Source organism: Austrofundulus limnaeus, unplaced genomic scaffold, assembly GCF_001266775.1.
Source record: "Austrofundulus limnaeus strain Quisiro unplaced genomic scaffold, Austrofundulus_limnaeus-1.0 Scaffold119, whole genome shotgun sequence".
NCBI lineage: Eukaryota > Metazoa > Chordata > Actinopteri > Cyprinodontiformes > Rivulidae > Austrofundulus > Austrofundulus limnaeus.
The window spans coordinates 1,318,632-1,320,099 of NW_013952521.1; the positions used below are offsets into that span (position 1 = coordinate 1,318,632).

Consider the following 1,468-nt stretch of genomic DNA (forward strand, 5'->3'; position numbering starts at 1 on the left):
CTGAAAGAGTGACCGCTGGTCTATTATTTCAGTTAGTTTCAGTTTTGTAAACAAATGATACAGTTTTAGTTAGTTATCGTTTTTTCATTTTATTACAGTTTTTATTTATTTTTACAAAACTAAAATGTTTTTTCACGTTCTGTTTTCCTTATTTAGTTAGTTCTAGTTAACTATAATAACCCTGCTGCGGACTCGTCTTCAGAAAAAGGAGCTTCTGCTGGTGGTCCGAAGCTCTCGTTTAGTGTTTCATCACGTAATCAACAGATTATTTTTTCAGCTCTCTCTCACCCGTTCAGAGTGTAAGACCATGCACGTGTTTTTCAAACTTACTGCTCTGCAATGATGATGTCTGGTTTCCACAAAGACTGAGCTGGAACATTTACTCTGGAAAGGTTACAAAATTCACTTTCATTCCATTTAATATGGTGATTATTCCAACCCTGAACAGAAAGATGAGTTAGAGAGACAAAGAGGGTGTGGTTTTATGTAAAAACTTTCCACAACAAATGAATAAATAATAGCTCTTTTTAAATTTTTCTTATATATAACTCACCGTTTGGGTCCAGATGTGTAGATACACAGTTTGCTCAATCTCACTCTGTTGATAAAAACAATACATTTGAAGGTCTTTCCAGTTGGATGGGCCTGGATGTTCACTTTTAAACCCTCCTGAGTATTTCTGTCTGCTATATCAGTCAATCTTTAACATTTAAAGTAACATTTTACCCACAGTTCGATACAAATACCTATTTTTTGTTGAGGTAAATAAAACCAAGAACTGAATCTGAACAACTTGTGCAGCAGAGGTTGTAAAATGATTTATTGATCATCTATTATTAAACTTGAACATCAATAATTGTGACTCACTTCACTGCTTTTATTAATTAATGTTTTTGGAGCAACGTGTTTACTGCACGTTACATGGATTTAACAAATAAACAACTTACCACATCCAGGACAGCGTAGATCTCCATTTTCAGATGCACTTTAACGGGCTTTTTGTGATGGCTCACAGGACGGCCCATGATGAGCAGATCTTTGTTGTTCAGGTTCAGGGAGTTTAACAAATCTTGTTCAGTGCAGTTAGGTTCTGAAAAATATTAGATTATTTCTAAAAGCAACAATTGTCTGCTCAGGTTTTAAACCTGGTTGATTCTGTCCTCATGATTAGCAGTTTATAGACTTTATTTCCCCATTAGCAAGATGAAAAAAAAGTTAGATTTTTGAAGTCAGTGGATTTCAAATATTAAAGGGATCCCTGATTAGCTGTAACATTAGACTTTATTTGATAAACATATATTTAAACTGTAAAATAAAGACTGTAAAAATACTGTAGGATGTTCAGTTTTTATAATTTTTAGTAAAATATTCTAACACGGACAGAGCCATTTTATTTACATGCAAAGCATTCTGGGTAAATGATGACGTGGATAGGTCCTCGGTGCGAGGCTGCTAGCGAGCTATATCC

The 1,468-nt window shown here is 34.4% G+C and overlaps 1 protein-coding gene across 1 annotated transcript in view; it reads right to left on the reverse strand.

The window, feature by feature from the left end:
* Window positions 1-1,468, reverse strand: part of LOC106521943 (uncharacterized) — a 29,337-nt gene that overhangs the window by 5,541 nt on the left and 22,328 nt on the right. Inside the window, exons 15-17 of the mRNA XM_014014720.1 lie at window positions 948-1,090; window positions 554-598; window positions 331-440 (exon numbers count right to left, since the gene is read on the reverse strand). Of these exons, the coding sequence (XP_013870174.1) occupies window positions 331-440; window positions 554-598; window positions 948-1,090 (298 nt within the window). The remainder of the gene's footprint in view (window positions 1-330; window positions 441-553; window positions 599-947; window positions 1,091-1,468) is intronic.